Source organism: Diadema antillarum, unplaced genomic scaffold, assembly GCF_040938485.1.
Source record: "Diadema antillarum isolate AM-2024a unplaced genomic scaffold, OU_Dant_1.0 seq00002070_RagTag, whole genome shotgun sequence".
Classification (NCBI taxonomy): Eukaryota; Metazoa; Echinodermata; class Echinoidea; order Diadematoida; family Diadematidae; genus Diadema; species Diadema antillarum.
This window is the reverse complement of record NW_027272717.1, coordinates 140,671-162,463: the sequence shown is the minus strand read 5'-3', so window position 1 is coordinate 162,463 and position 21,793 is coordinate 140,671. Positions and strand designations below refer to the sequence as shown.

Below are 21,793 nucleotides of genomic sequence, written 5' to 3'. Positions count from 1 at the left end.
CGCCACGCGGCGGACTAGCGAAAGTCTGCATATCATTATAATAATGACACACGACACACCGTACGGCATTGCATAATGTTTCTCGGGTTGTATCTAATTACCGTAGTGTACTAGTATGCATGAACATGGACCCTACGTATGGGATCCACGGTATGAATAAACCGCGAAGGCGTTTGTGCGGCGTGGACTTTACATGGCCGGCCATCGAGCCATGTCCTGTGGGAAGAAATATACAGGACTGGAATTCATCTTCGTTAATATCTGCATGCTGGTCACGTTTCGATTGAGAAAGGTTGGTAAGAAATCATTGTTGGGTTGAGATTGGCTCCCTGCTCACTGCTGTTAGTCTTATTTTATTATTATTTCACCTTCTTAAAGAGAAAGCGTGATATGAATATATTTAATATTTTTTTTTCATATTGTAGTTCATCATAGATAAAAGAATGCATGTAGACCATTTGATGTCACATAAGGAAGGTGACATGCTGCTACATCACAGCCTCTGCTATTATAGTTTTTGTAAACATCGTTCAAAGATAGGGTATCATCCAGTGATAAAATGAGCACTTGGCAGTCGTAAGAGGCTACATGCCACGGCTTTCCAATAGGAAGCACGTATAATCGTGTACAGTATTTGAACAGGCATTTTACTGTGTGTGTATCCTCTGATTTGGTGTATCATGTGGTGCATCGTATTACCATGTCATATCAGTGCACATAATTATGTTATTTCTTTTGAATACCCTTTACGGTTGCCGTATGACTTGAATGTCAAACTGCTTGCAATGACGACTGTATACCATCAAGAGATGATTTTAACACAAAAACGGATCAATTTCAGCTATTCATGCATGTGAACAGGTGACATGTTTTGCCACGAACTATATAGAAACATAATTATGTGCTGTTGAATTTTGAGTTTTGTGTTATATATATATATATATATATATATATTATTGTTATTATCATTATTATTATTATATATTTGGTTATGCCTTACATACTAGTGTTTAAACAGGAACTAAAAAAATGAGATCGCTGTATCAGTTTAGTGTTGTTTTTTTAATGTAATGAGTGACTATAGTGTTATATCTGCCATTGAAATGCAATTACACAGACGTGAAAAAAAAGGACCAGCTTTTTTTTTTTTGCATATCTGAAATGGCAGCCACCCTATATACATACATACACCGGTGGAATAGGAGGTAGACGTAGATGACACCGCAGGACGTTAAAGCTTTCTTGGATCTCCCATTTTCTGGCTTTTAGACCAGCATAACCTTTCCAAAGAAATTCATATGCGCAGAGTGATCATGAATGTGTAATATGTATGGCATATGCACACAACCTACATTCACAATTGTATTAGGTATACACACGCAGGCACACACAGACACACACACTACACACACACACACACACACACTCATACACTTTATACATGTACAGATAGGTTGACAGGCATTCTGCATTTTTAAACCTAAGACAAGTCACAAGAGTGTAATAGTAATAAAAAAGTATTAGAAAGCAATGTTAATTTCCATAAATAGTTTTGATATCAATTTAATTTGATTTAATTTTAATTGTAATATTATTTTAATTTTAATATCACGAGCATACATACATAATTTACGTATGTATGCATGTATGTATCGTTATGTACACATTATTATATTGATATATCCATCTATTCACTCATAGTGCATATAACAGTCTTACCGTCAGGAATCTAGAACTACATAAAGCACCTGTTGGTCTAAACCAGGAGCATTAGAAGGAACTGTGATGAACTGGTTTCTCTCTCTCTCTCTCTCTCTCTCCCTCTCCATTTTTTCCATCAGGTGTCCCTCGTAGCTGGTTGAAAGAAGGCGCAATGGCTGCTTTTGACTGCATTGAACGAGGACTTTCCAAGTCCTTCACAAGTTATGGAAAATTCATCGCCAGGTGGCCATTTACAGTACTCATCATTTCTTTAATGATGGCAGCAGTTCTAGGCGCTGGCATTGTGTTTATACGACTTGAGACAGACTCAGTTTTCCTCTTTGCACCGGATGAGAGCCAGGCTAGAGATGACGCAGATCTGATGGACGATGTCTTTCCCGTTCGCTATGACGAGTATCTCCCAAGTCGCGGGAAGGGAACTGCTGATTTCGGTGCGAACGTTATCGTCAGATCGAGAGTCAATAATAACGTTCTCGTTGAGGATATCATGGCTGAAATACTTAGGCTCGATAAAGCTGTACGAAACATTACGATTAAAACTCCAAACGGCACTGCACTCAGGTATAGCAATCTGTGCTCAAAATGGCAGGGGTCTTGCCTGGAAAATCCTGTATTGCAGGTTTTGCGGTACAATGCAAGTCGCATAAATGACATTGCACTGACACATCCAGTATTTCGTTTGCCTAACACTAGCACCGAACTTTTTATAGGAGCTTCCATCGGTGATGTTTCCCTAACAGATGAACATGATTCGAAGATTACGAGGGCAGGATATTTCGCCTTGAACTACTACTTACAGACGACTCCAGAGCTTGAGACTTCGTGCAGAACTTGGGAAAACACATTCATCGACTACATCAAAGACTTTGATTCCAATATCATCATGGTATCATACATAGTATCACAGTCGTTGGATAACGAAATGAAATCACTGACCTTGGCAGTTTTTCCATACTTCACAATCGCATACACCATTCTCTTCACCTTTGCCATCACATCTTGTGCCATGGCGGACTGGGTCTTCAGCAAGGCCGAGTTGGGCTCTCTTGGCATTTTGTCTGCGTCGCTAGCCATCGCCTCTTCTGTGGGTCTCCTTAGTTACGTGGGAGCCAGCTTCAATCTCGTTGTGGCATCAATGCCCTTTCTCATTATAGGTGAGGCTTTGACAGTCATCTTTGGTTTCTTATTATGCTAATAGATAGCTTACTGTAAAGTCAACTATTTCGCACAAAACGAAAATTTACTCATCTCAACTGAAAACCTCTAAATTGCCACGTCTTGCAATAATATTAATCATCCTCTTTAATTTCGTTGTGCGTGTGTGTGTGCGTGCATATTTGTGTGTGTGTGTGTTTTACTCCTTTTACATGCTGCTGTGCAAGCTTTGAGGAATGATTTGCGAGTATACAGCAGAAGATTTTGGTAAGCTTTTGCAGTGATGAAGGCTCTATCTTGTAGTCCTAATTATGAATAGATTTATATGACAGCTTGTATGATAAGTCAATTGACAACTAAATACAAATCAGCATGTAACCATGCATTATATATGGTAACCAGTTGATGAGGAAACACATATTTTTAAATTAAGCGTGCATGATTCATTAACAGACTTGGTGAAATGTAACAACGGGGTAGATTACTCACTGTCGATTCAATTAATGCTGTTTAGTCATCTTCCCTTGATAGTCCTTTCAATGAAATTAGATGTTAAAAGACTTTGTCAATACAAATAAAAACTTTTTCTTCAGTTTGAGATAAGACTTTTGATCTGTCATACAAAAGAAACCGAATGGTGTTCCATATCATTCATCACCATCCAATAAAATGCATTTCTTAGGAGTGATTGTTTACGCCACTATACGAGTTATCTTTCCAATTGTGTAACAGTTTATAGTTCAAGTTCAAGTTCAATTTGTTTCATACTTCTCATATACCAATATTACATTAAAAGTAATAACACATACAAGTTCTTGCACTTTGTCTATAATATACAAACAACAACAAAATACATACGTAATACACAATGATAACTGGTCGAAATCGAAATCGGGTTGTACAAAGAGAAGTATGACTGCCGCCTTCTTCAAATAATCATACTGTGTAGTAATTATTCATAATCATGATAAACTTACAATATCAAATAACCAGATTACTTAGTACAATATACTCATAGCCGTATTGTATGCAGCAGGGCGTTTGCCCCCCCCCCCCAAAAAAAAAAAAATTGTCTGTCCTCTCTTTCTTCCGACTCAGATATTATTACATTTTCAAACATGACCAAGAAAATGCAACAATTAAAGTATATATGTTCCTGCGTTGCACAATACACAGACTTTAGAATTGTATTGAAAGATTGATAGTAAGATAATAAGACGGATAGTAATTAATTTTTCGTCTTGCTTTTTTTGCTAAAAATTTTCCAAACTTTCAACCAAAATTATCCTCTTTATTGTCCAATTTAGCTCCCCCATACCCTTCACCTGCTTAGTCGCTGCTCTTATAGATATTAAATATTTCACATAATTTGACCAGTAAATGAGAAAATTACGCAAGAAATGACAAAATTTAGTTATTGGGTTTTTTTTTTTGCAAATGAATTACGAACGTGTCGCCTTACTTTTTAAATTTTCCGAATATTCCATCAACAGTGTACACCCGCACCTAGATTCATAACTATAATTCATAAAAGATGTTAGGATAGCAACTTTTGATAGAATAGAACTTCACGTAGCAACAGATAATCTGAATTCTTGCCATTACAATTACCGCAAAATTTTTATTTTATAGCAACTTGTTTATATGAAATAGGGCATAGATCACTAAATTTTAATTCTAAAAACACGAAGCTTCCTCCTGTCAACGTAGCAGGGTGTGTCGGGGGAGGGATCCTTCGTACGGTCATTATCATGTTCCGCTCCGCACTGCATCTGCAATAACGCAATGTATGGGTTCATACGTAGATTGTTGGTTTGGATACATATGGGAGTCCGAAGAAGGGAAAATGATAATACACTGATACTACAAGGAATTGAATGATAAAAGTGAATCTAACGAGTAGGTTATGGATCCATTGCTTGTTGATGGCTTGTTTTGTTGGTTTCTTGTCAACAGCTAACCTGGCACAAAAACTGTACAGAAGGTATAAGTCATACCTCTTGTGATTCTTGTGAACTTAGAAAGTAAAGGCAGTATAGTCAGACAGAACTGTGTAAGCGTCAAACTATTGTACTTACAGAGTGTATAAGGCGTTGACTTAATTATTAAAACCAATTAATGGTTTTCTCCAAATCAGATATAATGCTCAAGTTGAAACATATTGCAATCAAACTCTTACTCGCCAATATATCCCCTCCCTTATAGTTTGCTACAACGTATGATCCTTGACAGTATGAACATTATACATAATTTCCATCTATAAGAACTTAGATTTTATGTTTATGCAAGGAAACACATTTCCTTTCCACCTTTGCTTTATACTGTAGGGGCCTCCGCTAGGAGGCATTAGATCAATTCATTATTTTGAACAAAGCCCAAGTAGGCCTAATTTGTGGGGTCATCCCAGTGGACCGACACCCACGAGTCATACAGCCCACGAGTTCGACATTGAAAACAGGTCCATGAGTCATGCAGCTCACGAGTCATACAGCCCATGAGTTCGACACTAGGCAAATAAAACCCATAAGACCGACACTAAGTGAAAACAACCAACGAGTTCGACAGATACAACACGGCGCGTAATGTGTCGGTCTCGTGGGCCTTGTTGGCTTAGTGTCGAACTCATGGGCTGTATGACTTGTGAGCTGTATAACTCATGGGCTGTATGACTTGTGAGCTGTATGACTCTTGGGCTGTATGACTCGTGGGTGTCGGTCTCGTGAAGTCGCTCTTGTATAGACGGGGTCATCCCACTAGACAGACACCCACGAGTCATACCGCCCACGAGTTCGACATTGAAAACAGGTCCATGAGTCATACAGCTCACGAGTCATACAGCTCATGAGTTCGACACTAGGCAAATAAAGCCCATGAGTTCGACACCAGGTAAAAACAGCCCACGAGTTCGACAGATACAACACGGCGCGTAATGTATCGGTCTCGTGGGCCTTGTTGGCTTAGTGTCGATTTCATGGGCTGTATGACTTGTGAGCTGTATGACTTGTGGGCTGTATGACTCGTGGGTGTCGGTCTCGTGTACGTTCACAATATGTAATTTTTCCCTTCATAATATCATGTAAAACCAAATATTCAACCGCGTAACATCATAATTCAACGATGTTTTGGCAGCTTTTGTCATATCATAATATGTTTGGGTTTTTTGTGATTCCTATTATTCTGAAGGTCTCGGTTTGGATGATATGTTTATCATGCTATCTGCTTGGAGGAAGACTAGTCCAGGAGAATCGGTAGAAGAAAGGATGGGAAAGACGTACTCGGAAGCAGCAGTCTCAATCACCATCACCAGCATCACCGATGCTCTAGCGTTTGGTATAGGGTCGATTACCCCTCTACCAGCAATCCGCATCTTCTGTCTCTACACCGGCGTTGCTGTTATCTTCGACTACATTTTCCAGATCACTTTCTTTGGGGCCTGCATGGCGTACAGCGGTCGCAGGGAGGCGGCGAATCGCCACTGTTTAACTCTAACTAGGGTGATTCCCCGGAAAGAAGCAAAATCAATGATGTATAAAATATTTTGTGCTGGTGGACTCACTCAAGATGAACGAGTTAGGAATGTTAAGCAGTCCTGCGAAACTGCAATCATGGCATTTTTCAGAGACAGCTACGGTCCAGCAATGATAAATCCTTTTGTTAAAGTGGCAACAATTTTGGCGTTTGGTCTGTATCTGGGAGGAGCTATTTACGGGTGTTTTAATATTACTGAGGGTCTGGAACTGAAATTGCTGGCCAGTGATGGCTCCTCCGCCTATCGATTTTTTGAAGAGCAGAGCAATTTTTTCTCAGAATACGGTCCATCTGTTTCAGTCGCGATTCATGATTCTTTGGATTACAGTGACGCGAATGTACAGAGAGATTTAGACAATATAGTTAAAACATTTGAAGATAGCCACTACGTGCATTCATCAAATTTTACAGAGTTCTGGCTAAGAGACTACGTAAGATATCTTAAAACCCTGAACCTATCAAGCCATGTAGTGCAAGAACAGTTTCATTCCATTCTTGTAGACCAGTTCTTAAAACACCCCGCATTCTTAAAATATAACCAAGACATAAAATTCAAGAACACAAGTGAAATTACGATTGAAGCCTCTCGCTTTATCATTTTGGGTGATAGCTTGGTGACCACCACTGAACAAATGAAAATGATGGCTGATGTTCGCGAGAAGGCTGACAATGCAGAGTATAATCTGTCCGCATTTGCACAAATATTTATCATCTATGAACAATACGCGAGTGTGCGACCCCTCACTATCCAGAACTTGTCCATTGCTGTTGCCTGCATGTTTCTCGTGGCTCTCATTCTCATCCCGCACCCGTTTTGTGCTGTCATGGTAACAGTCTGCATCATTTCAATCCAGGCTGGAATTATCGGATATATGTCACTTTGGGATGTGCGTCTCGATGGCATTTCTATGATAAACATTATCCTCTGCATCGGATTCAGTGTAGACTTCTCTGCCCACATCACATATTCATTTCTTACTGGCACGGAGACGTACAATGGCAGTTACAGAGGAAGACTTTCCTTTCCCGAACAAAGAGCTGTGATGGCGCTCTACTCCTTAGGGATGCCGATCCTTCAGGGAGCAGTCTCTACCATTGTCGCAATGCTTGTCCTCATCTGGTCGCCTAGTTACATCTTTCGGACATTCTTTAAAATCATGTTTATGGTAATGCTCTTCGGAATGCTTCACAGTCTTGTGTTCTTGCCTACACTTCTGTCTTGCCTGGGGGGATGGATCAAGGTACCACTCTCAACCTCAGAGTCTGCCACCCTAAACAATGGCCCCGGGGAAGGTAATGAATTTAGCATTTCTATACGTCACCTCGTCAAATATGAAATGTGTACACTCACTATTTTGTAAAGATGATGGATGGGATCCTTTGAACCAATGATAAGCCGCGGATATTGTGTAAACGGTAAGATAACTGACAGCTTTGTTCACAACAGAGTAATGTGCCAAATTGATATCGCTAATTAGATAGCTGCTTCTCATCGTGAGTGTTTTCTTGAAGGCAACCCAAAGCATCCTATAAATTTCACAGTAAGCTTGACGTCCTGACCACAAATCTTAGGATCTGTATTGCTTTCTTGGCGATTGAATCATCTTTGTTAAAAAAAAAAGAAATCAGAGATCACAATGATAAGTCAACATTCAATTATCGATTGCTGTTTTGAGTATGTAGAATAGAAATGGAGTTGGTAGGAGTTGGTAGGCACAGAAGAGACCTCAACAGAGGGTACTGACAAATAAGAGCTGTTCTGAGACGAATTTGTATTAATCATATGAAGAGATTTATTGCAAAATGAGGTAAGCGCCATTTTTAAACATGTCAAAGTAAGTCCATCAGCCTATTTTATGATTTTCATCGTTGTTCTTGTAAATTGTGTGTTTTTTATCCAGTTAAAAACTGCGGAACAGTTTTGCCAGGTCTGTAGCCATTGACTTAATTACTTATAGCTGGTCGGTGAATAAACGGGTTGATACTTATTCAGCTTGTGTTATTTTCCCTCACAGTGATGCTGGGAGGGCCTCCTGACATCCAGCAAACAGATGACAAGGAAAGCACATCGAATGGCACGCCTCTATAGAACACCCGACCATCCAGATCGGAGCGAGAGACATAGCCATGACAGACACGTTTTATGGAGTGTGCTCCTAATGAAAATTCTTCACTCTAGATGATTATACTGCGTCGTTGGTGCTTTTATACGGCACTGGTCTTGATCAGTCTGTGCCATCCAGACTCCGTTATATTACGGTACATTGTTGATCCGACAACCAAGCTGTAGCCTCTCACTGTCCCGAAGGCGAAAATTCTTGTGAGCGAAGATGAGTTGGGCGCAATAAGCCAGTTCGGGGTTCCAGTTTGAGCATGAGCAGAAAAAGGTCATTTGTACCGAGAGACAGATTGGTTTTTAATTTCACTGAGATAAGCATCTGTAATGCTATGATTATTCATGGAATCCTTATAAATGGTGCCTGCCAGTGCATCCACTTGACAGCAAGACAGGTATTTGGCAATGTTAACAGAAAAAAAAAAGTTTGTTAATGTATTTAAAACAGCACAATGAAATATAGATGATTCCCAAAGTGTTGATTGACGAACCATTCTGGTCACTTCATCTACACAGGTCCATTCTTTGTTAGAATACGAGTTCCATAAATTGCTGTGTTGGGCAAGCTGCTGCATTATGTCGCTTTGAATTGAGTGAAGTGCCTATATAACTAACTGAGAAAAATGAAAGGTAATTTGTACCCATGTGCACATGAGCTATCTCCGAAATGGCTTATTGCACTGATGGCCTCTTGTCTGGTTATCTTCCTTCACCAAAGTTTTCACATGAATGCATGAATATAATCAGCTGTATGCTATTTATATGTGTCTGGCCTGTGCGGAGTTTTGTTAATAGAAATGAAGCTCAGCCAAAATGAGTGGTTGTGATCCATGAACCGTATTTCACAAAACACTTTTATGTTCTCTAAAGCGCCCTCTCTCAAGAAGACCTTCATTGGAAGAATGCCCTTAAGTTATTCGAGGAGAATGTTAGATGTTGATTGTGGACATCAAAGTTACTGACAAACGTAAAAGACATGAGTCATCCTCATACATAGTGAAATTGATGTTAGCTTATAGCATGACTATACTCGTGAGAATATTGCGAAGGTAGTACATTGTGATTACAATACTTCAAAGTAGAATACGTTAGTACGGACAATAGCGTTAAAGCTGTATTTCGTATACAGACATTTTTGACATTTGACATGTATTGATTAGAAAATGATTTTACGTCATCTAACTACTTAAAGAGTTTGAATGCAAACAGGCGAACGCCATTTTGATTTTTAAGTAAGGTCATTACTATAATAGACAAGAATAACACATTCCCAATGATGACGCACTCTTAACATAACAAGAAGTATAGTTTTGAAAATATTGCAATATCATGCTATTTTAATTGTTTTCTTTGTTTGTAACAGCTTTAATCTCAAATATCTCTAATCAACAGAAATTGGTATACTTATCTGTTTTGCATTTATAATTAGTCTTTTAACTGTAACATTTCTTTCAGTATTGATAGGGCCTAAGCACGACGTATAAATCCATACTTGTTTAAAGCATTATGAATATCACAAGCGCAAATTAAGTATATACAGGTGTACTTTGTATATAGCAACGGGATTCAAAACAACATGGGTCTCCGTTGATCTTGTGAATTAATTTGGCTTCAAGACTGAGACGACGAGCCTTGCTCTCAAGCTGCTGGTGATTAATGTACACATGCAGTTTTCTGTGTATTGTAAGTAATTCAGATCCCTGATCATGTGAACAAAACGTGTAGCCCTTTTCGGTGGCAACTGTCTTTAATTCTGTGCACAGTGTTTAACCCCTCAGTTGTAATGAACGTTGTTTAGTGAATGGGCAAATTAACCGTTCTGGTTGTATCTGATCTTTTGCTTTGTCTTTCAGAAGTGTTTGTGACAAGCTGACGTGTATAGGCCTATAAGCATAATTAATGGTTATTCTAAGGGCAAAATAAGCGCGTTTGCTTTACTGGACTTCAACTTGTATCGGTGATCGAATGCTCCCATGTGCTCCCATGCAGCTTAAACAAGTCTCTAGTACATGTTACATTTAAAATTTTAATAATAATGATGATAATAATAATAATAATAATGATAATAATAATGCCCTTTTATCCTCTTCTGAAAACCCGTTAACCATTATGCTCTTAAAATCAGGCATTCGAAGAAAAGATTATTTTTTTTTGTTACAATGTATTAGATATCAGGAATATGTCATCAAAGTGCCTTGTTTTCAGTACTTTTTTGTTTAATCGTTACTTGATATCACTGGGAGTGTTTGAGGCAAATGAGGGGGCGCTTTGACTGCATATGTGAGCATGCTTGTGATTTGCGTGTGACAAATAGTATTTCAGATTGTTTCGAGTGGGGAAATTACGGGTGCACGTCACGAGACCGACACCCACGAGTCATACAGCCCAAGGAAGAGTCATACAGCTCACAAGTCATACAGCCCATGAGCTATACAGCTCACGAGTCATACAGCCCATTAGTTCGACACTAAGCTAGCAAGGCCCACGAGACCGACACATTAAAGGACAAGCTCACCTTCATAGACATGTGGGTTGAGTGAATGCAGCAATATTAGTAGAGCTCATCATTGAGAGTTTGAGGAAAATCAGACAATCCGTTCAAAAGTTATGAATTTTTGAAATTTCTGCTCACTCAAGGCTGGATGAGAAGACTACTATAGCTTGTGATGTCACATGAGTACAACGGAATAAAGAAAGAATGAAGAAAATTCAACATATTTTCACTTTTCTCGCATAACAAAAGAACACTTGACTTCTCTCTTTCAGAAGGCAGGGGGAATGATATTACCCTTAACATGTCAGTGACAAGTCGGAGAAATGTGCACGTTATTCAAAATGTAAAGTTTTGTGAAATTCTTTTTTTATTTTCTTTATATGGTTGTACGCATATGACATCATACACAGTGGCGTATCTAGGGGGGGGGGGCAAGGGGGGCACGTGCCCCGGGCGCCACTCCTTGGGGGCGCAAAAAACGGGAAAAAAAACGAAGAAGAAAAAAAAAGAAAAAAAGAAAAGAAGAAGAAGAAGAAGAAGAAAAAACCTCGCCCGGAAAGGGGGGGGCAGAAAACTAAATCAAACAAGATAAAAACAAAACATGATGATGACGCGGACAAAATGACAATGTTTATTTTGTTCACACAAGAATTCTATGTTCTGTCCGCTGAAATACAAAAAATTTCGGCTCGCTCGCTGCGCTCGCTAGCCAAAACTTATATAAAAAAAGAAGGTAAGAATAAAACGTGATGATGACACGGACAAAATGACGATGTCTATTGTGTTGCACACATGTCATTTTATATTTAGCAGGCAAAATGTTTCACGGAGCAGCGGCTGCAATTTCTTTCGTTCTGAAACGATCGCCGATTGGATCAAAAGAATTAAGGCGCCGACGGTTTCGACTCGTACAATCTAGAGTATTTTTTCAAGTCCACAGTTTGTTGGTATAAATCGTTGTCTATAAGGCCGTCACTATATCTTGAATAGAATTATAAGATTTAATAAGCTAAAAATGACAAGAGTTCCATGTTTTGTAAGCTGAAATACACACATTTTCGGCTCGCTCGCTGCGCTCGCTAGCCAAAATTTATCCAAAAAAAATAAAAAAATAAGAAGAAGATAAGAACAAAACGTGGCGATGACGCGGACAAAGTGACAATGTCTATAGTGTTCACACATGTCATTTTATATTTAGCAGGAAAAATGTTACACGGAGCAGCGGCTGCATTTCATTCGTTCTGAAGCGATCGCCGATTGGATCAAAAGAGGACGCCAACGCTTTCGAACATTCGGGGGGGGGGGCGCAAAAAAAATCAAAAAAGATAAGAACAAAACGTAATGATGACGCGGAAATATACAAATTTCGGCACACTCACTCATACTAATTTAGAGTATTATAAGTCCTCAGTTTGTTGGTATAAACATAAGGTCGCCACTATATCTTGATTAGAATTGTAAGATTTAATAAGCATAAAATGACAAGAATTCCATGTCACTTTGTAAGCTGAAATACGAAAGTTTTCGGCTCGCTCGCTACGCTCGCTCGCCAAAATTTATCCAAAAAGAGAGAGAGAGAGATAAGAACAAAACGTAATGATGACGTGGAAATATACAAATTTCGGCTCACTCGCGGGTACTAATTTAGAGTATTTTTTAAAGTACTCCGTTTGTTGGTATAAATCGTTACCTATAAGGCCGTCACTATATCTTGATTAGAATGGTAAGGTTTAATAAGCAAAAAATTACAAGAATTCCATGTTTTGTAAGCTGAAATACACAAATATTCGGCTCGCTCGCTGCGCTCGCTCGCCAAAATTTATCAAAATATATCTAAATTTAAATCACCCTCAAAAAGAACCCTTTTAAGTGTTTGAAAAAGCATATCATGTGGACTTTGTTTAAAGTCCCTATACCGGGATGGGGTTGGGGTATGAACACTTTCAGAAATTAGGGGCGCAATTTTCGCGCTTGCCCCGGGCGCCGTTTTCCCTAGATACGCCACTGATCATACACTGTAGTAGTCTTCTCATCCAGCAGTGACTACGCAGATACTTTAAAAATTCATAACTTTTGAACGGATTGTCCGATTTTCCTCAAACTTTCACTGATATGTTCTACTAATATTGCTGCATTCACTCAATCCACATGTCTATGAAGGTGGACTTGTCCTTTAAGCCCCGTGCTGTATCTGTCGAATTCGTGGGCTGTTTTTACCTAGTGTCGGACTCATGGGCTTTATTTGCCTAGTGTCGAACTTATGAGCTGTATGACCCGTGAGCTGTATGACTCATGGACCTGTTTCCAATGTCAAACTCGTGGGCTGTATGACTCGTGGGTGTCGATCTAGTGGGATGACCCCGGAATTACATGTACAAGTATGTCTTAATAATGTGTCTGTACTTATATTAATGGAGCCTGGTGTCTGTGGATGTGTGCTTTAAAAAGAAAGAAGAAAAAAACTGGATTTAGTTGTTGGTCAAATGAGTCATAATGTAAGATTGATATATTTCTGTACAATGTTTGTGTATGTCATAAATGCATTTTGTCTGTGTAAAATGTTCTGTTTTGCTTTTGTGAATGTCGATTTTGTGGCATTGAACGAAATTCGAATAAAGAATTAAAAAATGGTTAAACTACCAGCCTCGTCAACCTGTTTATAAGTGGTCAGGATGCCAACAAACCCCTGTCAGTACTCATAGGAACAGCTATTTGACTTTGGTCAAGCAACACTCAACGTTCATTCAGCTAATTAGGTACAGGCGGCCCGCACTCTTCTTTCCGTTCAACACTGTGTGTAATACCTTGAGCTGAAGTCCTCCAGTAAACATAATGTTCATTAGAAGGAAAATTGTATTTTGCTTGCTGTGGAGTAAACCGAGAGAAGTTCTCTTCAAACAGAAATAAATAGAGACGTCTTACATCTCTATCTACTGACGATACGCTTAAATGTTTAGACTCAGTGTAACGATCACTTTTAGCAATTGTTTAGTACTAAAGTATGAATCTGCAACTTGAACTTCATAAAGGAATTTACTTGTATTTCTGTGTCAATGAGTCAAATGTCACACACAAACTTATAGACATATCATTAATGTGGCACGGAGAGGGATAAGGTGAAACAATGGAGATGCTTTCAGAACAGTAACTGTTGTCGATTGATGAACAAATCGATTAATCATCTTCAATAACTAGAAAGACGGCGGCTCTATTTTATATCACAAAAACAAGATACAAAATTGTGTACTTTGGCCTCTATCAGCTGTCTATAGAACACAAGTACTGAAATAGGTCATGTCCACGCAGTCAACGAATCGACCGACCACATCCATTACCAGAAATGAGACCTTCTTGTTTACTACAGCATTCTAAAGTCAGTACGGCGCCCCACGAGAAAAGCCTTTTTATGAACTACCGTGTCAAATATGCAGCTGAAAAAGAAAAGCTGCTTTGCGCTGTTGATTTTCAATGCTTATTGTTCACTAGAAATAATATGACCTTCCTGATGACAAAATTTTCTTATCTCACCATTTTAGTTGTGTGCTGTAGGAATTTTTTGTGACGTCAGTGGTCTAGCGTGCTTAAAGGACAAGTCCACCTTCATATACATGTGGATCGAGTGAATGCAGCAATATTAGTAAAACACATCAGTGAAAGTTTGGGTAAAATCGGACGATCCGTTCAAAAGTAATGACATTTTCGGTTTCTGCGCAGTCACTTCTGGATGAGAAGACTAGTAGAGTGTATGATGTCACATGCGTGGAACGATATAAGGAAAATATTAAGAGAATTTCACAAAATGTTATTCATAGGAAAGGGCATATTTCATCCCCCTGCCTTCTGAAAGAGACAAGTCAAGTGTTCTTTCATTATGCGGAGAAATGAATGATGAACGAATCTGTATAAAATTTGTTCACATGTCAAAGTATACGTGAGAGCTCTATTGATATCTATACCTGGAGTCAATATATCTTTAATGCATGCAGGTCAAGGCAAGCGAGAAGTGAACAGCATGCAAACTAGCATTGAGCGACGGAGTCCCTTAACAAAGCGAACTGGATTTGAAGGCTATTGGTACAATAGCTTCGACCAACCTGAATGCAGACAACACGTTTATTTCGCAGCGAACATTTCGTGCAGCCCATACAGTATGGGTGTGAAAATATCTTTTTTCTACAAAAGAGATCATATTTTTTGAGGTAAGGAGCATTTGCATTTCGTCTGATTTTTCTGCTTTCTATCGTTGTTATGCTGTTATGATTATACTTATTTTGATCATTATGATATATTTAAAGTACAGAAAAGAGTAGTGGCAATGCTGAAGATTCCAATGTTACAAAAAGAGTGCAAAAAAAAAAGGTGCATGACGAATTGTTATGTTTCCAATCACTTTTTGTTGTTCCTTTTGGTCTTTTGTTTTGTGGTTGCCATAAAATCGTCAACGAATTCAAGATGAGAACTCATGTCATGGGAGGGGAAAACATGTCACAATCAGTTTCTACTGTGTGGCCATTTTGCACACCTACTGGAATCTTCCTATCTCTCTCGTTTTTCTCTTTATCTTCTCATCTCCGTTTCAGTATTTGATCAGATCAGGTATGAATACACCCACATTTGAAAATGCCTGAATGTTTATGATTGTGGATATTGAAATTACAATTTTTTATCAGTCCGATTATTCATATTCATAGGTACGTTTACCAATTGATACAGATTGTGTCTCACAGCGCTCACTCAACCCTCGTATTTTACACAATGATTTGCGGTCAGCCATACTCGACGCGCATTCAGTGTGTATAAACTCTCTTCTATACCTCACGACTAGACTACCATGACTACAGCTATTGGGAGACATAAGTAGAATGATATCGGAAACGATCGATTCGTGTGTTGTGTTACAAGCTTTAGAAGAAAACTGAGTGGATCTAAAGAGAAGGTAACAATAATTTCAGAATCTCTGAATCTTTACGTATCATCCACAAAATTGCATTAGGCGGATTAAGCGCTTGGACGCCTTGTTGGTAATGACTTTCATTCACATGTGAGCTAACGTTGACTGTTTCCAATTACGTGTGTTCAAATACTGAGTGTCTGAGGTTAATTCAGTTTCTCTGTAGAAACGGTTATTTTCGTACTTTTCGTTTGTACTGCTGTCAACGACCACACTCCCATATAATGCCTATTTTTGTTAGTTTTCTTGTGGTATATGTGTCAAACGAATGTTGTAAAATAGATTATTGCATGTGTGCATTTTAACATGAAGACATAATGAATATGATATGATATACCATTTTCACAGGTATACTGACAGTACGAAAATTTATTTGCTCGATAATTTTGGTTTGCTTTAAGCCGTCACGTTTTTCGATTAAAAGTAGTTTCATTATGGTTCTTATATTGGAATTGATTCACACCTCGTATGAAGAAAGCGGTTTGCTATAATCCACGATGGTCGTTCGTCTTCCCTGTCCAAGTGACCAACATTGTTGGCAGCTTATTGATTTGATGAACATATAGTAATTGATTTGATATTTCATGTATTGACCCCTTAATGTTTTTCTCTTTCCCTTCCCTTTCTGTTCTTGTTTACCTTTTTTCAGAAGTCTTGGGTGGGACATCCAAGTTTAATCCATGAATAGTCCACTGCGTCTCTGGACAGGGTTGAACGACTAATCAAAACTATCAAACTCGAAATTGTTCTACGAGTGAGGATGGCTGTTTGTGACTGTATTGACCGCGGGTTGGCGAAGGTCTTCTACAACTATGGGAAATTCATTTCGAGATGGCCTCTTATCTTCCTCCTTACCTCTTTGATTATGGCGGGATTTTTATCGACTGGAATTATTTTTCTTCGCGTAGACTCTGATGTCATCTTTCTCTTCACGCCCGATGTTAGCACGGCACGCGATGACGCGATCATTTTTGACGATCTTTTCCCAGTAGATTATGACCATTACTCAGCATCACGTGGGAATGGCACAAATGATTTATCAGCAAACATTATCGTGGAGCCAGCAGGTGGAGGAAACGTGCTGGTGGAGGAGGTGATTTCTGAAATAATTCGCTTCGATCGTGAATTAAAGAACGTGACAGTTATCAACACTAGTGGTGTACGACATACCTACGAGTCTCTTTGTGCTGTGGAGGGAAGTAACTGTGTGGAGAATCCTGTTCTTGAGATTCTCAAGTACAACGAAAGTTACGTGAAGAGTGTCACTCTCACGTATCCATTCTTCAAATCATCAGATGCAAAACTCTACTTTTTGGGTGCCACTCTTGGGAATGTGGACTTAGCTGACGACAATTCCACAGTCGTGACAGCAGGACTACTTGCTCTGACGTATATCTTGCAAACAACTTCGACATTAGAGAGAGAGGGCGAGGACTGGGAAAACAAATTTGAGCAGTTCGCAGCAAATTTTGACTTAACAGTCATTTCTATCTCGTACATCCATTCCCATTCACTTGATAGCGAAGTAGGACATTCAACACAGGACGTTATCCCACTCTTTTCCATCTCATATACTCTTCTCTTCACCTTTGCAATCACATCTTGTGTTGTAGCAGATTGGGTTTTCAGTAAACCCTGGCTTGGTATTTTGGGAACAATTTCTGCATCTTTAGCTGTCGCCTCATCTTTGGGTCTACTCTCCTACGCTGGTGTCAACTTTAACATTGTGGCCACGTCAATGCCGTTCCTAATCGTCGGTAAAGGTTCCGATTGCATGCACTGAAAAGTCTTGATCTAGAAATATATACTATTATACTAGCATAATGCGTTCCTGTCCTGAACTGCTAAAGTGCACAAGAGGTTTCGACTTATCGCTGTCGGTATATACGACAGACTAGGGCAACAATGTATCATTATGGTTTCTTATAATTTACTATAACAAAATGTTCTTATAATATAATAAAGTGAAATTTACATTAGAAGGATATTAAATTATTCGTCCTTTACATTTCTGTGATCTGTGATACTTTGCTTGTGATAAAAACACGCGCTGAAAACCTAATTATCTTGTTGTGTCATGTTCAATGTTTCTAAGTGCTGGCAAAACAATACTGGCAAAAAACAAACAAACAAACAAACAAACAAACAAAAACAGGAAGATTGAGCTTTTACCCCGCCCAAGCAGAGTTTGTTCAGTAAAAGAAGGAAGTTGTCATTTCCAAATTATCTCTTCTCTACTTTATTTGATTTGGAGAGTGAGACAGAAAAGGAAGACAGAGAGTAAAGGTTGGCGTAACCTGGTAAACCATTTATACCATTTGAGTAGTATTCACATCTAAATTCAGCCACAGTGACGTCTAGGCCAATCTAATATCTATGAACATGATGAATATAAACAACATTTTTTCACCGAAGGTTCCTTCTTTTTAATTGATACGAGCCGGGGGGGGGGGGGGGGGAAGAACCTTCTTAAACTGTCGTGCATTTTCGAATCCTATGCAGAAATACTTATTAACCAGGAACGGAAACCCTCATTTGATTTCCATTTTGATCTTTTTTTAAGGCATTGGGATTGATGACATGTTCATCATGCTTGCTGCTTGGCGGAAGACCAGTCCATGTGAGAGTGTAGAGGAGCGAATGGGGAAGGCCTTCTCCGAGGCGGCAGTCTCCATCACCATTACCAGCATCACCGACGCTCTCGCCTTCGGTATAGGGTCGATCAACCCACTTCCGGCAGTCCGCGTCTTCTGTCTCTACACCGGCGTCGCTGTCATCTTCGACTACATTTTCCAGATCACTTTCTTCGGAGCCTGCATGGCGCTCACTGGTCGCAGGGAGGCAGCAAATCGTCACGTGTGGACTCTGATAAAAGTGATACCTCGCGAGGAAGCGCCCTCTACGGCATACAAGCTATGCTGTGCGGGCGGTCTGTCGGAGGAGGACCGCCGTGACAATAAAAAGAAGACATGTGAGACTGGTCTCATGATGTTCTTCAAAGAATACTACGGACCGATACTACTGACGCCCTTCTCAAAGATCCTCACCTTGATAGTTTTCTGTGCCTATCTGGCCGGTACAATCTACGGATGCTTGAATATTACCGAGGGTCTGGAGCTGAAGCTGTTAGCCCGAACCGGTTCCAAGGCTTACGAATTCTTTGAGCGTCAGTCTGCTTATTTTTCAGATTATGGACCGTTCGTGTCAGTCTTAATCCAAGAAACTCTTAATTACAGCGACCCTACTGTACAACAAGAGTTAGAAAGCATCGTAGAAGAATTTGAAAGCAGTGAATACATATTTCCTTCTATGTATACCGAATTCTGGCTTCGAGAGTTTCTAAGCTTCCTCGACAGAGCAAACATTTCTACCAGTGCAAGGACAGATCCTGGACAATTTTCTAGCCTCCTTGTTGACCACTTCCTGGCAAACCCCTCCTTCTCGAAGTTCAACCAAGATATTGTTTTTAGAAATGACTCGAACAAAAGTGAGATAGCGGCTTCTCGATTCATAATCACTGCAGGCGGTTTGTCGACTACGAACCAGCAAGTACAGATGATGGAGGACGTGCGTCAAAAGGCAAGGGATGCCGACATAACTTTGATTGCATTTTCACCATTTTTCATTATTTACGAGCAGTATTCTAGGATTCGTCCCGTCACGATCCAAAATCTTTGCATTGCCGTAGCAAGCATGTTCGTCGTGGCTTTCTTCCTGATTCCAAACCCCACCTGCTCCCTGGTGGTCATAATCTGCATAGCATCTATCGAGATTGGTATCATCGGCTACATGTCACTCTGGGATGTCAACCTTGACAGCATCTCTATGATCAACCTCATCCTCTGCATAGGATTTAGTGTTGACTTCTCTGCCCACATCACTTACTCTTTTCGGACTGGTAGGGAGAATTACGATGGCAGGCATCAAAATAAACTCTCCGTCTCCTCTCAGCACGCTGTGATGGCGCTCTACTCTCTCGGAATGCCCATCCTCCAAGGAGCCCTTTCAACAATCATTGCCATCATCGTCCTCTACTGGTCGCCTAGCTACATCTTCCGAGCTTTCTTCAAGATCATGCTCCTAGTGATGGTCTTCGGAATGCTGCACAGTCTGGTCTTTCTACCGGTCCTTTTTTCTTCTATTGGCTGCTGCTTCAGCTGGTCGTCTCACCCGACCAGATCTGCGGTAGAGCAGGGACTGGGTAGAGGCAGGTAACTCAGAAGGTACGTTCGTGAACATCATAACTCAGCTACGATGTTTTTCTTTTCTAACAAAAAAAAAAAGCCAAAACACACACACACACACACGCGCGCGCACATACACACACGAGCATATGACATTCGATGTTTCTTTTTCAAACTTGTATTTGCATTATATGTCAAAATTGTTGTCAATTAATAAAAATGCTATTTTAGATTATATTCGTTCTGTTACTTGCACAAAATTAATCAAACTCGTGTGGACATGATCTCAATTATCGAATACTTTGTAACCCAAATCCAAATTTTGATTAGAGCACTGCGGAAATGGGACATGATTCTTGGTTTTGTTAGAGGTTCCCCTACATGATCTTGTGGATTTAATGAATGCAGCAACATTAACATATCTGTGAAATTTGAGGAAAATCATTCGTCGTTGTCTGTTCAGAAGTTACATTTTTTAAAGTTTTGGTGCCGCCATATCAAGAAGACAACAGTTACGCCAGTGCAGAACAAAAATATACAGAAACATTCCATGATCGAGTGTACGTGTGTCTATTTGAACTGTATATAGATTTCTTCGTTTTATCGATAACATCTTACCTTCTTGTCGTGTAAAATGTATTTGAAACATTCATTGCCACTCGTATTCTTCTCCCCCTCCCCCTACCCCTCCCGTGTCTTAGATGGTCTCATCGGTTACCAACTCTCCCAACGGAAAGGCAGAGATAATCCCGCCTTCGCACCACCTCAAGAGAGAACTTGAGAGAACTATACACGTCTCTGGAAGAGACAATCACTCTGGAAAACATGAATAAAATTCCATTGATTGATCACTCGAGAGAGATGAACAAGCTCTCATGAAGAATTTATATATATGATGGTATTCAATTACTCGGACAGAAGACCTCTGTCTCAAGATGTTTGAGTTACTATGTGATATCCTTTAAGTTTAAGTTAGAAGGTGAGCCGAATATTTTCATATCTTTTCAGCTCTATAGTGAAATCACAGAATTCTTCCTTCAGGACAAGGTCGTAAACCACATCTCTGCAAATGCACTTTTTGTAAGTTACGTTTGTTCGTTTGGACTTTAGTTTCATAGACTTTGTCAATCTCATTTCATTCATTATCTCTGTGTCTTGAGCACAAAGAAAGAAAACAAAGAATACCAAAAGCTGGTATCGGCGGACTGTGACTTCTTTTTTTTCTTCTCATATTCCAATTATTCTATAAGAAACAGTAACACCCTAAAAAATGTTATATTATCTAATTATGATATACTCCTATGTATGATATTCTATTCTTATGCAAGACTTAATAACTGAAGAAGATTATTTTTTGTGAATGTACAACGTTTACACTGCTAAGAAGAGAATGTCAAGTCAAGTCAAGTCAAACCAAGTCGACATGACTCTCTTCTGTTCCTCTTTCTCTTCCGCACTCCATAGTTGTAAGCTTCTCATCGTCTTTTCTTTCTTTCAGAGAGACCCATTATTACAACCATCCTTTTGAGTACCGTCTGTTCTTTTATGTTTTTCGGGGGAGGGAGGAGGGGACAGATTATAGGTGTGGGGTATTTTTTAAGTTAATTGTATAGATGAAACATTATGAACATCGTTATTTTTGC

The 21,793-nt window shown here is 39.4% G+C and overlaps 2 protein-coding genes across 2 annotated transcripts; both read left to right on the top strand.

Moving 5' to 3' along the window:
• Positions 1-238: 238 nt before the first annotated feature.
• On the top strand, positions 239-8,494 carry LOC139713815 (patched domain-containing protein 3-like). Its single transcript, XM_071625521.1, has 4 exons — positions 239-292; positions 1,842-2,876; positions 6,061-7,698; positions 8,421-8,494. The coding sequence occupies exons 2-4, from the start codon at positions 1,874-1,876 to the stop codon at positions 8,492-8,494; spliced, it is 2,715 nt and encodes a 904-aa protein (XP_071481622.1). The 5' UTR covers positions 239-292; positions 1,842-1,873.
• An 8,337-nt stretch (positions 8,495-16,831) lies between these two features.
• LOC139713814 (patched domain-containing protein 3-like) lies at positions 16,832-20,931 on the top strand. The gene is made up of 3 exons (XM_071625520.1): positions 16,832-17,723; positions 18,530-20,167; positions 20,852-20,931. Exons 1-3 carry the CDS (start codon positions 16,832-16,834, stop codon positions 20,929-20,931), a joined length of 2,610 nt encoding a protein of 869 aa, XP_071481621.1.
• Positions 20,932-21,793: the final 862 nt, after the last annotated feature.

Bases quoted from the DNA above. Each gene is read 5' to 3' on its own strand.
- LOC139713815 (XM_071625521.1), top strand. From the start codon at position 1,874: ATGGCTGCTTTTGACTGCATTGAACGAGGACTTTCCAAGTCCTTCACA. The intron at 2,877-6,060 runs GTGAGGCTTTGA...ATTATTCTGAAG, and splicing joins AATGCCCTTTCTCATTATAG to GTCTCGGTTTGGATGATATG. The intron at 7,699-8,420 runs GTAATGAATTTA...TTTCCCTCACAG, and splicing joins AAACAATGGCCCCGGGGAAG to TGATGCTGGGAGGGCCTCCT.
- LOC139713814 (XM_071625520.1), top strand. From the start codon at position 16,832: ATGGCGGGATTTTTATCGACTGGAATTATTTTTCTTCGCGTAGACTCT. The intron at 17,724-18,529 runs GTAAAGGTTCCG...TCTTTTTTTAAG, and splicing joins AATGCCGTTCCTAATCGTCG to GCATTGGGATTGATGACATG. The intron at 20,168-20,851 runs GTAGAGGCAGGT...CCCGTGTCTTAG, and splicing joins TGCGGTAGAGCAGGGACTGG to ATGGTCTCATCGGTTACCAA.